We start from the raw sequence: 16265 nt of genomic DNA on the forward strand, positions 1-16265 counted from the left end.
TATCTTCATTTTATGCCAATTTTTGTAAGCATTAACCCATTAACGACCAGAGCTATTTTTGGTTTTGCATTTTCATTTTTTGCTCCCCTTGTTCCCAGAGCCATCACTTTTTTTATTTTTTGGTCAAAATGGCCATGGGAGGGCTTGTTTATTGCGGGACAAGTTGTACTTTTGAAGGATACCATTGGTTTTACCATGTCATGTACGAGAAAATGGGAAAAAAATTCCAAGTGCGGTGAAATTGCAAAAAAAGTGCAATCCTACACTTATGCTTTGCGTGGCTTTTTTTATTATATTCACTAAATGCTAAAACTGACCTGCCATTATGATTCTCTAGGTCATTACGAGTTCATAGACATCAAACATGTCTAGGTTCTTTTTTATTTAAGTGGTGAAAAAAAGTTCCAAACTTTGTAAAACAAAAAATTGCGCCATTTTCCGATGCCCGTAGCGTCTCCATTTTTCTTGATTTCAGGTTGAGTGAGGCCTATATTTTGTGTGCCGAGATGACATTTTTAATGATTCCATTTTGGTGCAGATATGATCTTTTGATTTCCCTTTATTGCATTTAAATGCAATGTCGCGGCGGCCATAGAAACGTAATTCAGGCGGTTTTACTTTTTTTCTCACTACACGGTTTAGCGATCAGGTTAATCTTTTTTTTTGATAGATCAGGCGATTCTCAACGCGACGATACTAAATATGTGTATGTTTGATTTTTTATTGTTTATTTTGAATGGGGCGAAGAGGGTGATTTGAACTTGTAGATTTTTTTATTTTTTGCATAAATTTTATTTTTTTTAAACTTTTTGCATGCTTTAATAGTCTCCATGGGAGACTAGAAGCTGTCATAACCCGATTGGCTCTGCTACATAGAGGCAATGATCAGATTGCCTCTATATAGCAGAAATACTCACTGGCTATGAGCACCGACCACCGGGTGGAGCTCACAGCAAACCGGCACTGACAACCATAGATGTCTCCAGGAGACCTCTGGTTGATATGCCAATGAATCGGTGAACTGCGATCACGTGATGGGAGTCACCGGTGGGCGGATTTCTGGCCTGATGCATGCCACACAAAACAGCTGACATGTACCAGGAAAAATGTGGGCTCAGCATCAGAGCCCACATCAAAAGGAGGGAGTCCGACGTCGGCGTGAATTTATGCCCAACGTCGGAAAGGGGTTAAAGCATTGTCTTCAGTTAACAAGTTACTTGACACCATTTTAAAAACTGCACCCTTCAAAGTGCTCAAAACCACATTCAATAAATGTATTAACCCTTCAGGTTCTTCACAGGAATTAATGCATTATGGAAAGAAAAAAAATGCAAATTTTACTTTTTCCCACCAAAATGTTGATTTTGCCCGTATGTGGTGGAAAACTACTGTTTGGGCACAAGGTAGGGCTTAGAAGGGAAGGAGTGCCAACTGAATTCTGGAGCTCAATTTTGGCTGAAATAGATTGAAAATGTCATGTCACATTTGAAGAGCCCCTAATATGGCAAAACAGCAAAAAAACCCACATGTGATCCCATTTTGGAAATTAAACTTCTTGAGGAATTCATCTTGGGGTATGGTGAGCATTTTTAGCCATCTGCTATACACAGAATTGTATAAGATTAGGCTGAATAAATAGCAAGTTACCATTTTTTCCACTAAAATGTTGCTTTGGTCCCAAGTGTTTCATTTTTTAAATGGATAAAATGAGAAAATGAACAGTACAATTTGTACATAGTTTCTCCTGAGTACACCAATACCCCATATGTGGTCAAAACCTACTTTCGAGGCACAGTGCAAAACTCAGAAAGGAAAAAGCACCATACTGGTGTTCAGATTTTGCTGGACTGGTTTGAGGGTACCAAGTCACATTGGCAGAGCTACTGAGGTGCCAGAAAAGCAGAACCTCCATAAGGGACCCAATATTACAAACTGCACCCCCAATTAATCCATTTAGGGGTACAGTGAGCATGTTGACACCACATGTGCCTCACAGAATTATATACATTTGGGTGGTGAAGAAAGTATAAATTACATTTTTACCACTAAAATGTTGTTTTAACCCCAAGTTTTGAATTTTCACAAAGGCTAAAAGGAAAAATATGGACCTCACAGTTTGCTGTGCAATTCCTACTGATTATAATACCCTATGTGTAATCGGGAAATACTTTTCAGGCACAGTGCAAAACTCAGAAGGGAAAGAGTTCCATCTTATTGTGCAGATTATACTGTTATGGTTTGCAGGTGCCATGACCCACTGGAAGAACCCCTGAGGATCCAGAACAGTAGAACCAACCCATAAGTGACCCCATTTTACAAACTACACCTCTCAATCATCTAAGGTTGCAGTAATCATATTGACACAAGAAGTGTGTCACAGAACTTTACCATTAGGCAGTGAAGAAAAAAATATGTTTTTACCCCAAAAAATTTGTTGTAGCACCAAATTTTACATTTTCACATGGACAAATTTGTAAAAATGGCACCGATGTGAATACTTTTCCGCCCAATGATGACAAAAGCATTCTCAGAGTGATACCTTTATTGGCTAATCAGAAAATAATAAGTTTGCAAGCTTTCAGAGCACAGAGGCTCCTTCTTCAGGCATGATAACAAATGGATTAATAAGAAAAAAGCACAACATTTAAGGGATACTACAGTAGGACATTTGTTCATTAGGTGGGAGGTGTGATGCCTCCTAAAGATAAGTCAAGGAAATCAAATTAGCATTGCCTTACAAATGGAGAGACAGTGGGAATAATGTTCTTAGTTATCTGGAGTCCTTCTGGTGGAAGTGTGAAGAGTTACAAATCCAGGTGTTAAATTGAGTCCTAGTGTCAAAGTATGGAACATCCTTATAAGTTTGAATTCCCACATTTTTCTCTCTCTGTCATCCTTAAAATGACCTTTTAGTATTAAGACTTTTAAGTCTGCCATACAATGTCCAGTTCCAGAGAAATGTTTTCCCACAGGCGTGTCCATTTCATTCCTGATTGTATGTCTGTGTAAATTCATATTTGTTTGTAGTATTTGCATGGTTTCCCCAATATAGATAGCTCCAGGGCACCTCGTGCACTGTATCATGTACACCACATTGGAGGATGTACATGACTAGGAACCCATGACCTTACAGTCCTGATTTGTGTTTGGTACATGGACTCAGGGCCGCCATTAGGGCATTACAGCCCTGACTGGCGTATGGGGCCTGGTGGGCAGAGGGGGCCCGCATCCGGCCCAGTCTCCTCTGCTTACCGAGCCCCTACCGGCAGGTAAACCGGGTCCTTAGCTGCTAAGCGATATTGACATGCGGGCCCGCACGTCAATAGTTAACAGTCGCCAGACAATCGGAAGCTGGCAGCTGACATCAGCCACAGCGCGCACATCGCCAGCGTCTGACGTCACTGTCAGTGGCCAGCTACAGCGTGCTTCAGCAGCTTGGAGGGACGGAGCCTCACCCGCTGCTGGAGCGTGGCCAGGTAAGAACTTTTTTGTTTGCTTTTTTTTTTTTTTTTTTTTTACAGTGGCGATCCGGGGGGCCCGGGGCAGAATGCTGTAACTGGGGCAGAATGCTGGACATGGGGGCAGAATGCTGTAACTGGGGCAGAATGCTGGACTGGGGCAGAATGCTGTAATGGGCAGAATGCTGGAGACTGGGGCAGAATGCTGGAGACTGGGGCAGAATGCTGGACACTGGGGCAGAATGCTGGAGAAGGGGGCCCCGAAAATTTTGACAGCATGGGGCCCCAAAATTCCTAGTGGCAGCCCTGCGCGGACTATATTTGTTGGTAATATGTGGGTACAAGTTTTTTATTTTTTATTGTTACAGGGGAATGTGCCAGTCATTGACGGTGATGAGAGGACACTTCTGACAAGGAGATTCCTTAAGTTAGGTGGCTGTTTGTAGGAGAGAAGTGGTAGTTCTGGGAATATGCCTTTCAATTTGTGGTCTCTGTGGAATATGGGTTGGAGATCAGCACCAATTTTCCTTAGGATGCTCATGTGGGGGTTGTATGTGACCACAAGAGGTACCCTGTTGTTGTCCTCTCTCAGTTTGTAATCCAGGAGGCTGCTTCTTGGGATTCTTGGAGCCCAGTGGATCTGTTCATCTATTACCAGTGGATGGTATCCTTGTTGTAGGAATGAATTCCTCAGTGATAGCAGCTGTAGTTCCCTGTCTTGGACAGACACCATAAAGTGCCAAACAATATCAGTTTAGAGGAAAGAAAAGCAATACAATCCTTAAAAGCCAGCAACAATATCATCATCATTCAGCAGACAAAGGAGGAGCTGTAGTCATCATGAACACAATAGATTACATCCAGGAAGCAAACAGACAACTGTTGGATTTAAAATACTACACTCCACTTCAGGAAGATCCCACCAAAAAATACACAGAGGAACTAAAGGGGGTTTTACACTAAGCAATATCGCTAGCAATATCGCTAAAACGTCACTGGTTTTGTGACGTTATAGCGATATTGCTAGCGATATCGCTATGTGTGATACTTACCAGCGACCGGCTCCCCCGCTGTCCATCGCTGATCGCGCGAGAATGTCCGGCTCCATTTCTCGTCGGGCGCTTCCTGCTGAGACTTCCTGCTGTGACGTCCAGCGACGCGTGGAGGCGGGCGGGAGGACGTCAGGATCGCTGTGTGTGAATGGTAAGTATCGTGCGCTGCGTCGCTGCTGCATCGCTGTGAGATCTTTCTGTATGAAAGCTCACTAGCGATCATTTAGCGATGCACCAGCGATCCTGACCGGGTCGGATCGCTGGTTGGATCGCTGGTGCATCGCTAAATGTAAAAGGGCCTTAACACGTATCATCAATGGATTTGATTCTACTTCATCCTCACTGCTGGAACTAATACCAGGCAATTCCCAAACAGGTACCTTCTACATGTTGCTTTAAATACATAAAGAAGGTAATCCTGGGAGGCCTATCATCTCTGGTATTGGGACTTTAACTGAGAATATCTCCGGCTGGGTGGAGAACATACGAAAACCCTTGGTGAGGCACACACCCAGCTATATCCAGGAAACCACAGATATTCTTTGCAAATTGTCATCGCTGGGCCCACTTCCGGAGGACACGATACTAGCCACCATGGATGTAGTCTCTATATTCCAACATTCCTCATGAGGATGGAATTTCAGCATGCAAATATTTCCTAAAAAGAACAATCTAGCCACAGAACCAACACTGCAACTCATCAGGTTTGTGCTCCATCACAACTATTTTTCTTTTGGGAACAATTTATACCAACAGTGTATGGGCAGCGCCATGGGAAGCAAAATGTCCCCACAATATGCTAACCTATTTATGGGGAAACTGGAGGAGTTTTTGTCATCTTGCTCTATTAAACCTCTTGCATACTTCCGCTACATTGATGATCCGCTAATAATCTGGACAGGCTCAAAAGATGATCTGATCTCCTTCCACAAGAACTTCAACATATACCACCCAAGCATAAAGCTCACCCTCAACTTTTCAAAGTCCCAAATACATTTTCTGGACTTGACCATATACAACAGGGACAACGCCATACAAACATCAATTTACCATAAGCCCATAGGATGTCCGGCATATTTTAGATGGAACAGCTTTCATCCAAGGCACAAAAAAATCCATCTACAGTCAAGCTCTGCGATATATTCGGATCTGTTCAGACAGTAAAGACAGGGAATTACAGATGCTATCACTGAGGAATACATTCCTACAACAAGGATACCATCCACTGGTAATAGATGAACAGATCCACTGGGCTACAAGAATCTCAAGAAGCAGCCTCCTGGATTACAAACTGAGAAACAACAACAGGGTACCTCTTGTGGTCACATACAACCCCCACATGAGCATCCTAAGGAAAATTGGTGCTGATCTCCAACCCATATTCCACAGAGACCACAAATTGAAAGGCATATTCCCAGAACTACCACCTCTCTCCTACAAACAGCCCCCTAACTTAAGGAATCTCCTTGTCAGAAGTGTCCTCTCATCACCATCAATGACTGGCACATTCCCATGTAACAATAAAAAAATGCAAAACTTGTACCCACATATTACCTACAAATATAGTCCGCATACCAAGCACAAATCAGGACTATAAGGTTATGGGTTCCTTTTCATATACATCCTCCAATGTGGTGTACATGATACAATGCACGAGGTACCCTGGAGCTATCTATATTGGGATGAATTTGCAGACATACAATCAGGAATGAAATGGACACGCCTGTGGGAAAACATTTCTCTGGAACAGGACATTGTATGGCAGACTTAAAAGTCTAAATACTAAAAGGTCATTTTAAGGATGACAGAGAGAGAAAAATTTGGGAATTCAAACTTATAAGGATGTTCGATACTTTGACACTAGGACTCAATTTAACACCTGGATTTATGACTCACTACATGGACACAGTTCACACTTCCACCAGAAGGACTCCAGATAACTAAGAACATCAATCCCACTGCCTCTCCATTTGTAAGAAAATGCTAATTCGATTTCCTTGACTTATCTTTAGGAGGCATCACACCTCCCACCTAATGAACAAATGTCCTACTGTAGTATCCCTTAAATGTTGTGCATTTTTTCTTATTAATCCATTTATCATCATGCCTGAAGAAGGAGCCTCTGTGCTCTGAAAGCTTGCAAACATTTTCTGGTTAGCCAATAAAGGTATCACTCTGAGAATACTTTTGTCATCATTGGGCAGAAAAGTATTCACATCGATTTTCCTGGCTAACACGGTACCACAATATAATTTATTATTGTACATCATAAAAATGACACCAGAATGTTACACTTCTTCTGAACGTGCATGGAAATTCCCCACGTGACTGTACAGTACCGCTTAGCCACACTGCGAGACTCGGGCGGAAAGGAATGCTATTTGAATCTTGGAGAACAAATTATAGTAGAATAGTTTGTGGGCTCCATATACAGAGCCCTAAGTGCCAAAAGCACAGAATTCCATTTCAAGTGACCCCATTTTGGAAATTACACCCCTCTAGGAATTATGTACAGGTGTAGTGATGATTTTGACTCCATGGGTGGTTTTCAGAAACAAGCAGCATTGGATATTCAAACCAAAAAAAAAAGGAAGTATAAATCACAATTCTATAATAGACATTCAATTTGGTTAAAACCAACATTTATTTGGTCATAGATAAAATACATACTCATTGTATACATCACAAAAAAATAGAGATACATGGTGCACAATATAACCACCAACAAGGATATCACAATAAACAGAATTCAGGGAAGAATGTAATTTTGTGTAATATTGCTGTAGTGCACAGGATTATGTCTACACAAATTATATACCAATATTAACATCATGCAGTATATTTATAACATCTGTGCACCTCTCTTAAATGTGTAAATAAATAACATTGTCCCCAGATACTGTGATCAACATCTAGCATATGATTCCAAAAGGACAGATAAAAGAAACTGCCAAAAAGTGTGCTTAATATGGGTTACAGGAAATTTCCCTGAGACAACTGCTAAAAAGCAAAAATAGGACAGGCTGAAAGTTAATTATCAAAGAAATATATATATATATATCTCTTTCTAAAGTGCTATGTGCAAAATGCGATAAGATAGATATAATTTATATATGTAAATTGTCAAGTGGCAGTGTACAGATAAGCCGGATTACTTACCGGTAATGCTCTTTTAATGAGTCCACGACAGCACACACTGGAGGTATCGGATCCGCCCCATTTGGAACAGGAAACCCTACAGGAAAGATAAAAGGGGGCGGTCCGCCTCTCCTCCTCAGTTTTGCATTTCAGAGTACCAGGAGGACCGCCAAGGATTAGGCAATGTCTTGTACTTATAACTTTACTTATCCAACTTTAGCAGATATACTTTTAATATTGATATTTCTAGCAGGGAGGGAAGTGAGCGGGTGCTGTCGTGGACTCATTAAAAGAGCATTACCGGTAAGTAATCCGGCTTTTTACCCTTCGCCACGACAGCACCCACTGGAGAGATTCCAGAGACCATCACCTGGGTGGGACCACCGTGCCAAGGACAGTCCTGCCAAAGCTTAGGTCAGAAGTAGACGAAAGGTCAAGTCTATAGTGTCTATAGAAGGTAGAAGGGGATGACCAAATTGCCGCCTTACATATGGTTTCAATTGGAACGTCTCCCCTCTCCGCCCAGGAAGCCGCCATTGCTCTGGTGGAATGTGCTCTGATGTTTCCCAGAGGTTCTTCATTTTTTGCCGAGTAGGCTAAACGAATGGCATCCCTGATCCATCGGGAAATGGTGCTCTTTGTGACTCCATACCCTTTTTTTATGGCCCTGAAAAGAAATGAAGAGAGCCCTACACTGCCTCCAGCTCTCGGACCTTTCAATATACTTTAGGACAGTTCTTCTGACGTCCAAAGTGTGGAATTTCTGCTCTTCCGGAGTGGAGGGATCTTCAAAGAAGGTTGGGAGGAGTATCTCCTGAGACCTATGGTACTTTATTGATACCTTAGGCAGGTATGAGGGGTCTGGCTTTAATATTAATCTATCCCGATATACCTGCAAAAAGGGTGGATCTATGGACAGGGCCTGGATATCACCCACTCTCCTAGCGGATGTCAGTGCTACCAAGAGGGCCGTCTTAAATGATAAATATTTAAGGGATATCGTATCTATCGGTTCAAAAGGTTCTTCTGTCAGGGCGTCTAACACCAAGTTTAAGTCCCATGTAGGGATTGTGGGTATGTGAACCGGAGTTATTCTTTCACATGCCGTAATGAATCGTGATATCCACTTATTCCCTGCTATATTATGGCCATACAGAGCCCCCAACGCAGACACCTGCACTTTCAGTGTGTTTACTGACAAGCCCAATTTCTTCCCTTTTTGTAGGAACTCTAAGATAGTAACTATCGGGACTTCTGCTGTATGAGATGCTGTATGAAACTGTAGGAATTTCTTCCATATTCTTTTATAAATTTGGGTTGTGGACTGCTTCCTGCTCTGCAGGAGGGTAGTAATTAATGATTGCGAAAACCCTCTTGATCTTAATAGGTGCCTTTCAAGTTCCACGCCATCAAGTGTAAGCTGTTCACTTGAGGGTGGAAGAAAGGGCCTTGGGAGAGTAGGTTGGGGTTTGAGGGGCGAACCCAAGGATCTGTCACTGACATAATTCGTAGTCACGAGAACCACGGTCTCTTGGGCCAGAAAGGTGCTATCAGGATTACTCTCGCCTTTTCCTCTCTGATTTTCCGAATCACTTGTGGCAGGAGAATCAATGGAGGGAAGGCGTATGCCAGCTTGAATTTCCATGAGGCCTGGAGGGCATCCAGTATGTCTGGGTGATCTGCTGGAGACAGGGAAGCAAAGGTCTTTGTTTGTCTGTTTTCCCTTGTGGCGAAGAGGTCCACTTGAGGATGCCCCCATAGAGCTACTATGTCCTGGAAGATTTGGTGATTGAGGCACCACTCCCCTTGCCGAAGTGTGTGTCGGCTTAAGAAATCTGCTTCTTGGTTGTCCTCTCCTCTGATATGAAGAGCTGAGAGGGACAACAAATTGCTTTCGGCTAAGTCTAAGATTCTTGCCGCAGAAGACATCAGAGTCTCTGATCGAGTACCTCCTTGTCTGTTTATGTAGGCCACTGTGGTGGTGTTGTCCGACAGGATCCTGACATGTTTCTGTTGGAGCTGTGGAAGGAAATGATGTAGAGCATAGTATACTGCTGTCAGTTCTTTTAAATTAGACGAGTATTCTCTTTCCTCTCTATTCCATCTTCCTTGACAAAAGTTATTCCCCATATGGGCTCCCCAGCCTTGGGGGCTAGCGTTGGTGGTTAGGATACCAGATGGTACTATGACCCATGGGACTCCTGAGGATAGATGGTCATCATCTAACCACCATTACAGAGAAGTCAAGACCTCCTGCGTTAGAGTTATCTTGCTCTCGAGGTGACCACCATGTCGCCTCTCCTCCTGGAGGATCTGATGCTGAAGTGTGCGGACATGATAATGGGCCCACCGGACTGCAGGGGCACAGGAATCTAGTGACCCCAATAGCGACATTGCCCCTCTCAGAGACATGCGTGGTCTATCTATGGCTGCCTCTACTTTCTCTTTTGTTAGTGCAATCTTTACCTGAGGAAGTAGACATTTCTGGGTTATGGAGTTCAATTGGAACCCCAAAAACATCTGGAGGGGTTGCGGAACGAGCCTGGACTTCTGTATATTGATGATCCAGCCTAGGTCCTGCAAAGATGAGATTGCATCAGCCACTCTTTCGGTACATTGGGTATCTGAGTTCCCGATTATTAGGAAGTCGTCTAAGTAAGGTACGATTAAAGTATCTTTTTGACGAACATAGGCCATCACCTCTGCCATCACCTTGGTGAAGATTCTTGGCGCTGTTGAGAGGCCGAAAGGCATGGCTGTGTATTGAAAATGACGGACCTTGCCATCGAACACCACTGCGACCCTTAGATATTTTTGGTATCTATTATGGATAGGAAGATGATAGTAAGCATCTTTTAAGTCAATTCCCGCCATCACACAATTTGGGAAGAGAAGCTTTATGGTGGATCTGATTGATTCCATCTTAAACTTATAATTTTTTATAAACGTATTAAGCTTCCTTAAATTAATAATTGTTCTAAACGTACCATCTGGTTTGGAAATTAAAAATAAGGGAGAGTAGAAGCCTCTACCTTCCTGTCCCTCTGGGACCTCTACTAAAACCCCCTTGCATAGTAGGCTCCGAATTTCTTCTTCAAGAGCCTTTTGTTGGGCCATAGAGTTAAGGCGGGTTAGAATAAAGAAATCATAAGGGTTTTGAAGGAATTCTATTTTCATTCCTTCTTTAATAATACTCAAAAACCATGGGTTTGAGGATATTTGTTCCCATTTTGGATAAAAGAACCGTAATCTACCCCCTACAGGTGGGTCTGATTTTTTAATTTCTATTTTCCCTTCGGCCCCTGAACATGGTACCCTTTTGTTTCTCTTCTTTTGCGGCCCATCTATTTGGTCTTTCCGTTTGCCTCCTTCTTCCAAACGGTCGCCTCTTAAAGGTTCTCCTATAGAAAGGGATAGAAGAGTCAGGGAACGCCTTCTTCCTCTCCTTTGCTTTGGCGAGTATCTCGTCTAGGGATTTCCCGAAGAGAAACTCACCCTCACACGGGGTTGCACAAATCTTAGCCTTTGATTGCGCGTCCCCCTTCCAGCTCTTCATCCACAACGCCCTTCTGGCGTTGTTCACCAGAGCTGCTGATCTTGCTGCCAGCCGTAGAGTGTCCGCCGACGCATCAGCCATAAAGGCAGCTGCCCCTCTAATTAATGGGATAGCGGCCCGTAATTTTTCTCTGGACACCTTTTGCTCGATTTGTTGATCCAGCTGATCCAACCACACAAGCATAGATCTAGTGGTACATGTGCTGGCTACCGCTGGCTTAAAAATACCCGTGGTAGATTCCCAAGATCTCTTCAACGATGATTCTGCCTTGCGGTCTAACGGGTCTGCCAACAAGCCTGCGTCCTCTACTGGAATAGCCGATTGTCTCGAGGTAGAGGATATAACGGCATCCACTTTTGGCACTTTGGTCCATTTTAATAGCTCCTCATCGCTAAATGGATACTTTCTTTTTGAGGCTGATGGGAGAAAACTTCTTTGGTCATGTTTTTCCCATTCCCTTTTTATTAGGGCCTTAATTGCCGGTATTACCGGGAACGCTCTCCTTTTCTTTTCCGCCAATCCCGCAAACATTATGTCTTGTGCGGTTTGGGCACCCCTTGGTTCCTCACACCCCATAGTGCTTCTCACCGATTTGACTAGGTTGTCCACACTATCTAGGGGGAAACATGACCGTCCCTCCATGTCTGATGATGATGAGGATGTGAGTGAGGAGTCAGAGATTAACCCCCCTTCTTCCTCTGACTCTGAGTTGAGGGTTAACTGCTTTTTGCTGCCAGTCTCTGAGGGAGTTTTGGCGCGGTTAATAGCCTGTATCTCCTCCCTGATTATAGCTCTAATGTCCTTTGTCGACAATGCGGCCCCCTGCTTTGTCTCCCTGGTGCATTGCTTACAGAGCTTCTTAGGGTAGGAGTCAGGGAGAGGTTCAGAGCATAACGCACATTCTTTATGCTTGGATTTATCCTTTTTCTTGGTCTAGAAGGGGACACCAAGGCGGGGGGGGGAGAGGAGAGGTCAGCTTAGTAGGCAGAGTATATACTTGCACTCACCCAGTGAAGCCTTATATTACCGGATCAGATGGCTGAGATCCCGTCCTAGGCCTTGATTCTCCTGCTTCATTCCTGCGGCCGGTGTTGCGGTCCCTGGTGGAGCTACCTCCTGCAGAATCCCCCGCTGGAGCGTGTGCTTCCGTTGGGGATGACATTGCTGCATCGCCGCTCAGCTGCACCGCTGTTTAAATACTCTGCCCTTTTTTTTTTTTTCCCTTCCTGTCGTCCCCCCGGAAGTTGCTCCTCCTCCCTGGGATCACCGCGCGCATGCCCCGACGCGCTCTCAGCCATCCCGCCCCGGAAGTTCAACCATTACTTCCGGGGGGTCAGGAGACTGTGCGGCTACCGCGCCGCTTTGATGTGCGGCCCCTGCTCTCCATGCGGTCCCCCTCTTTATGCACCGCCACCGTTACTGGCGCTTTCATTTAAAAAAGATTTCCTCTTTTTTTTTTTTTTTTCTTCTGCGCCACTGGCGCTCTTACCGCTCCTAGTAGCGGTGCGTCCCGGTGCCTACCGGCGCTCTCCTGGGTGAGACAGGGCGGCCCTCCCCGGACCCCGTCATCACCCTTCGTTCACCAGACGAGGGGGGAGCCGTCTAGCGGAATCTCCCCCGACGCTGCCTCCGGACCGCAGCCCCTGCCGTTCCCATGGAGACTTCACAGGCGGCATGCCTGGCCCAGGTAATCCTTCCTGAAGGATATCGTGGCTCCGTTTGGAACAGGAAACCAAAACTGAGGAGAGGCGGACCGCCCCCTTTTATCTTTCCTGTAGGGTTTCCTGTTCCAAATGGGGCGGATCCGATACCTCCAGTGGGTGCTGTCGTGGCGAAGGGTAAAAGACAGCCTCAGAGTCAATGTAACTCAATCATCTCCAACCATAATGAAGCATGTCTCTATGTAGAAAAACCATGATCACAGTGAAGAGCCAATACATAGAATACACATGGCAGCTAAAATGTGAATACCTGACCTGTTAGTGGCAGCCGTTCCCCGACGCGCGCTTCGCGTGAGCTTCTTCAATAGGTGGTAAGCACTTCGTTATGGTTGGAGATGATTGAGTTACATGGACTCTGAGGCTGTCCATCTGTACACTGCCACTTGGCAATTTACATATATAAATGATATCTATATCTTATCGCATTTTGCACATAGCACTTTATCAAAGAAATATATATCTCTCTTTTTAATTAACTTTCAGCCTGTCCTATTTTTGCTTTTTAGCAGTTGTCTCAGGGAAATTTCATGTAACCCATATTAAGCACACTTTTTGGCAGTTTCTTTTATCTGTCCTTTTGGAATCATATGCTAGATGTTGATCACAGTATCTGGGGACAATGTTATTTATTTACACATTTAAGAGAGGTGCACAGATGTTATAAATATACTGCATGATGTTAATATTGGTATATAATTTGTGTAGACATAATCCTGTGCACTACAGCAATATTACACAAAATTACATTCTTCCCTGAATTCTGTTTATTGTGATAACCTTGTTGGTGGTTATATTGTGCACCATGTATCTCTATTTTTTGGGATGTATACAATGAGTATGTATTTTATCTATGACCAAATAAATGTTGGTTTTAACCAAATTGAATGTCTATTATAGAATAGTGATTTATACTTCCTTTATTTTTTGGTTTGAAGTTCAGTTAATAGGAAGTCTTGCATAGGCCTTGTTTCACAGCATTGGATATTGCTGAGTGAAAATTGCAAATATGCTAATGTAGTGCCCAATTCATTGAGGTGGCCATACATTATGAACAACTCGTGTTTCTGGAGACATGCAACAGTAAATTAAAAGAGGTCTCACCTCTACAGATATGCCAAACAAGTTGATGCTAAATGTGGTTTAGGCACATTGTGGAGCTTAGAAGGGAGGTGTGCATTTGGATTTGGGTGTGCAGTTTGCTGGATTTCTTTTGAGGGGAGAAGCCATAACGCTTTTTCAGAGCCTTTGTACTACCAGTAACGTGGGAACCCTCTATAATTCCATTGACAGATGATGAACCTGAGTGGGACTTGCGTATTTTGTGGATTGAGTTAAAGCTTTTATTGGGAACATTTCACATAATTTGTACCATCTTTGTCTTGTGCTCTATACTGAGCTCTTCCATCTGGGTTTAAATCTGAGAATGTGATTTAGATGAAACCCCTGAGGGATTCATTCACTATAATGAGGCAGCGTTTACTCTTTTCTCCGTCTAGCCTCTGTTGAGCATTGTACTTTTCAGAGGTGAGTAAAATTGTGTCCAACTGTCCCTTTATGCACGCCTAAATGATGGACACCGCTGAATCGTAGGCCGGAGTCCACAGTATCTCTATCTGCCTTATTATGGGGAATCTTCCACCATGGGTTCCATCTGAATCATGTATTTCAGCGATTTACATGGAAAGTCTGGTGTATGTGTTCATCGCAGAACGCAGGATAATTGCAAGCAGAGCCATACGGAGATCTTTGGGAGACAGAATGAACAAATCAAAAGGTCAAAAATTAATGTTTTTTTTTAAGCTGTTCACCGTGCAGGATAAGTGATTAGACAGATTTATTCTACAGGCAGGTGTGATTACAGCCATACCACATATTTATATAAAAGATGTTTTTATTTGCAAAGTACATTTTTTGCATTTCCACTTTCTGGGAGCTGTAATTTTTTTTATATTTCTCTCAACAGTCATGTGTGGGCTTGTTTTTTGTGGGATGAGTTGACATTTTATCGATACCATTATTGTGTACATGACATTTTTAAAACGCTTTCTATTCCGATTTTTGAGAGGCAGAATGAACAAACAACAGCAATCCAGTAATTTTTTTTGCCATTCACCATATGGTTAAAGTAATAAGATGGTTTTAATCTTTGGGTCAGTACGATTAAAGCGATACCACATTTATACAATTTTTTATGCTTTGCTTGTTTTACACAAAAACAATTTTGCAAAAAAATTTTTTTTGCATCACTTTATTCTGAGCTACAACTTTTTTAATTTCTCCACTGACAGAGCCGTATGGTGGCTTATTTTTCGCAGGGCAAGATGACGTTTTCAGCTATACCATTTTTATCTACATTCAAGCTGCTGCATTAACCCACATCCACCGTTCTTGCACAAACTCTCTGCACTCCATCCATATCATCCCCTCCTATGTATGGGCATGCACTCTTTTTACACAATCCTAAACTGCACAAATCCATTCACTCCCACCATAGAACACAATAGACGCTCTTCTTCTGGCTCTTACTGAAACCAGGATGCAGGAGTGGGACACCACTTCTTTTGTATGGTGGACATTTTTCACATAGAGCAGACAAGGTGGAGGTGTTGGTTTTCAGGTTATCCACCCAGTACTCTCACTTATCTTTCCTTCTTGTCAGATTCTACAGGCCTTTCTCCCTGCGAGTGGCAGTTGTGTATTGCCCCTCTAGACTCCTCCCATCAGTTCTTGGACCACTTTGCCACCTGGCTTCCACATTTTCTAGACTGTGACATCCCCACCCTCATCAAGTGGGACTTTAACATCCTCATAGGTGATCCCACTCTCCCCATCTGCCGCTCACCTTTTATCTCTAACCACCTCCTTCAGCCCTTCACAGCTTACTAACTTCTCTTTCATATGGATATACACTCACTGGCCACTTTATTAGGTACACCATGCTAGTAAGGGGTTGGACCCCCTTTTGCCTTCAGAACTGCCTCAATTCTTCGTGGCAGAGATTCAACAAGGTGCTGGAAGCATTCCTCAGAGATTTTGGACCATATTGACATGATGGCATCACACAGTTGGCGCAGATTTGTCGGCTGCACATCCCTGATGCGAATCTCCCGTTCCACCACATCCCAAAGATGCTCTATTGGATTGAGATCTGGTGACTGAGGCGGCCATTTGAGTACAGTAAACTCATTGTCATGTTCAAGAAACCAATCTGAGATGATTCGAGCTTTATGACATGGCGCATTATCCTGCTGAAAGTAGCCATCAGATGTTGGGTACATTGTGGTCATAAAGGGATGGACATGGTCAGCAACAATACTCAGGTAGGCTGTGGCGTTGCAAC

At 43.4% G+C, this 16265-nt stretch overlaps 1 protein-coding gene across 1 annotated transcript in view; it reads right to left on the reverse strand.

Moving 5' to 3' along the window:
- The window catches only part of LOC141072946 (lamina-associated polypeptide 2, isoforms alpha/zeta-like), a 53662-nt gene extending 41511 nt beyond the window's left edge, over window positions 1–12151 (reverse strand). Inside the window, exons 1-2 of the mRNA XM_073560232.1 lie at window positions 11144–12151; window positions 10843–11049 (exon numbers count right to left, since the gene is read on the reverse strand). Coding sequence (XP_073416333.1) covers window positions 10843–11049; window positions 11144–11846 — 910 coding nt within the window. The 5' untranslated portion in view covers window positions 11847–12151. The remainder of the gene's footprint in view (window positions 1–10842; window positions 11050–11143) is intronic.
- Between the last annotated feature and the right edge of the window lie 4114 nt (window positions 12152–16265).

The sequence above is a fragment of the Dendrobates tinctorius genome, unplaced genomic scaffold (assembly GCF_039654945.1).
Source record: "Dendrobates tinctorius isolate UK_male_01 unplaced genomic scaffold, ASM3965494v1 ptg000293l, whole genome shotgun sequence".
In the NCBI taxonomy this organism is placed as follows: domain Eukaryota; kingdom Metazoa; phylum Chordata; class Amphibia; order Anura; family Dendrobatidae; genus Dendrobates; species Dendrobates tinctorius.